Source organism: Aplysia californica, unplaced genomic scaffold (genome assembly GCF_000002075.1).
Source record: "Aplysia californica isolate F4 #8 unplaced genomic scaffold, AplCal3.0 scaffold01448, whole genome shotgun sequence".
Classification (NCBI taxonomy): Eukaryota; Metazoa; Mollusca; class Gastropoda; order Aplysiida; family Aplysiidae; genus Aplysia; species Aplysia californica.
The window spans coordinates 26,375-28,632 of record NW_004798718.1 but is presented as its reverse complement, the minus strand read 5'-3'; the positions used below and the strand labels follow the sequence as shown (position 1 = coordinate 28,632).

The window sequence follows — 2,258 nt, the reverse complement described above, 5'->3', positions numbered from 1 at the left end:
CCCCCCCCCCCCTCACCCACACCCTTTTTTCAAAAAAGAAAGTCACCAGAAGACACAAAGTTGTTATACTACTTAATAAATGCAGTTAACGTCTTCACTCTCCATTTTGGGCACAGGACATTTCTTCTTTTTCGGACTGTAAACCATAATGTTGCCATAGTAACCGTTATCGTTTTCATCCTGGACTTCATCATCGTCAACGAAACCGTCGCTGTCGTTGTCGTAGTCGTGGTAGTTGCTGTTGTTGGCGTTGTGCTGAGAAAAATCTACATGTGATCTGCTTAAGGGTAAGGACCCTTTATGACGCTCTCTCTTCAGACCTTTGAGGTCAGAGGAACTTTTGTGTTTGGTCTTCGATTTACCAAATTTCAGAGAATGCAACGGCGATCGTTTAAGGTCTCTGTCCGGATCACCGAAGCCACCATTAGCAGTTTTTGTTGTAGGTGACAATTTGTTCTTGCTCTTGTTAAGCTTGAGCTGATTTAAGAGAACAAGAGGTTCCGGTTTGTGTTTTGTCTTTGCACCTGAACCTTTACTCTTGGTTTCAGGGTTCACAATCTCTAGAGTAATTGTTTTATCGACGTCATCTTCGAACGCTTGGTTGTCATGACTACCGTCAACGTTTTGATCTTCTTCCGGGGCTTCGACGAACAGCGTGAAATTCGGAGGCGGGCTGTTGGTTGTTTCTGAATGTGCTGATGAATCGCTGGAAAGACGGAAGTTATTATGCGTGGCGTTGGTGTGACCTTCACCTTGCCCTCCAGGGCCAACATGGCCGTTACTAGATACGTTAGTTGAGCTACCACCGTGGTGGTCGGCGTCTTCCGTCTCGTGGCTGCCCCCGAAACCTCCGATGACGAATTTCACCTCCTGCCCACCCCTCCCCCGGCCGCTGACCTCGTTCTCCTCCTCAAAAACGTCTTCGGGGATACTGGTTATCCCGGGGGAGACAGGCTCCCCGTGTTTCGCCCACGACTTAGGTCGTTTCGACGAGTCCAGAGACGTAGCTCTGGCATTATTCTTTTTGTCTCCTCTCCGGTGCTTGGCGTGGACGCCTAGCCTGTACGGCGCCGAGTGTAAGTGACCGTCGGACTGAGATCGCTGGATGGCTACGTCACGGGGCGTGACCACTGTGTTCAGGACGTCGGTCAGAGCCGGTCTTGTGTGGTACCAGGTTGTCACTTTGCTCTCCATGAGATGTTCTTTGCTCATGACCTTGTTGAGCTCTAGCGTGAAGCTGTCGCCGTCTCTCCGCCAGCCGCCCTTTGCCTCGTTTATGATGTCCGCCAGCTCGATACGGTCAAAGGAGAGGCGATCCTGAGGACGAGACATGGAGGAGGTTTACTTTTAAGAAGAATTGTACGGCACTTGCAACAAATGTCGGTCGTATAAATGCCAAAAATTAGAGGTGTTACTTGAAAGAAGAAACCCTGAGAAAACACAATATCACAACTAGAAGAGCTTCGGAGTTGGCCTACCATAGAAAACTGCATCTTCTCAAAACGCTTAACGGCAACAGAGGATGAAACAGTAAAGCAAAAGTAAGTAAGTACTTGATAGTAACATATAAAAGAAAAGAAAGTGAAAACGAAAGAAAGAACATTAACATAAGGATGAAATCAACATTCGATGGGGAAAAAAAGGAGTAGACAACAGCAGTGCACCTGCCCACCACTTCCAACAATTGAACTATTGAGTGGCTATTACAGCTTGACCAAAACTGCACCTCGACAGGGATAGGTGTATCTTCTATAAACGACTTATAAGATAAGATAAGATAAAATAATACTTTATTATCCCAGAGGGAAATTTTTCTTGGCTTTACAGGACCGTAAAACCACATGCAGGTATGCATACAAATTTAAATAATATATTACTCTCATACAAATTCAATATGAAAAGAGAAGTAAAGCTGACAAAATGTACATATCACATCAGATGCATTATTCAACCACATGCAGGGATTTAATTACAAGACCTTTGAAGTTATATAGATACATACTCTAAAGAGCGATACACATCTACACATCTACTACTTTTTAATTGCAAGTGAACACAAAAGCAACGGCATTGGAAGACAGAGAAACGAAACTTGCAGTGTTATAAGGGGCGTTAAACAAGTACAATTTCCTTTTTAATAAATTCTATATACATGTACACAAGTAGAGCTAAAATGATAACACCGTCGCTTTGAGACTGGGTTTTTGAGGGATTGTCTTTACTCAAGGATATACTGGAGAGAGAGAGAGAGAGAGAGA

The 2,258-nt window shown here is 44.4% G+C and overlaps 1 protein-coding gene across 1 annotated transcript in view; it reads right to left on the bottom strand.

Moving 5' to 3' along the window:
- Positions 1-6: 6 nt before the first annotated feature.
- The window catches only part of LOC101850695, a gene marked incomplete in the record, with an annotated part of 28,470 nt that continues 26,218 nt past the window's right edge, over positions 7-2,258 (bottom strand). Inside the window, 1 exon segment of the mRNA XM_035973583.1 lies at positions 7-1,317. Coding sequence (XP_035829476.1) covers positions 73-1,317 — 1,245 coding nt within the window.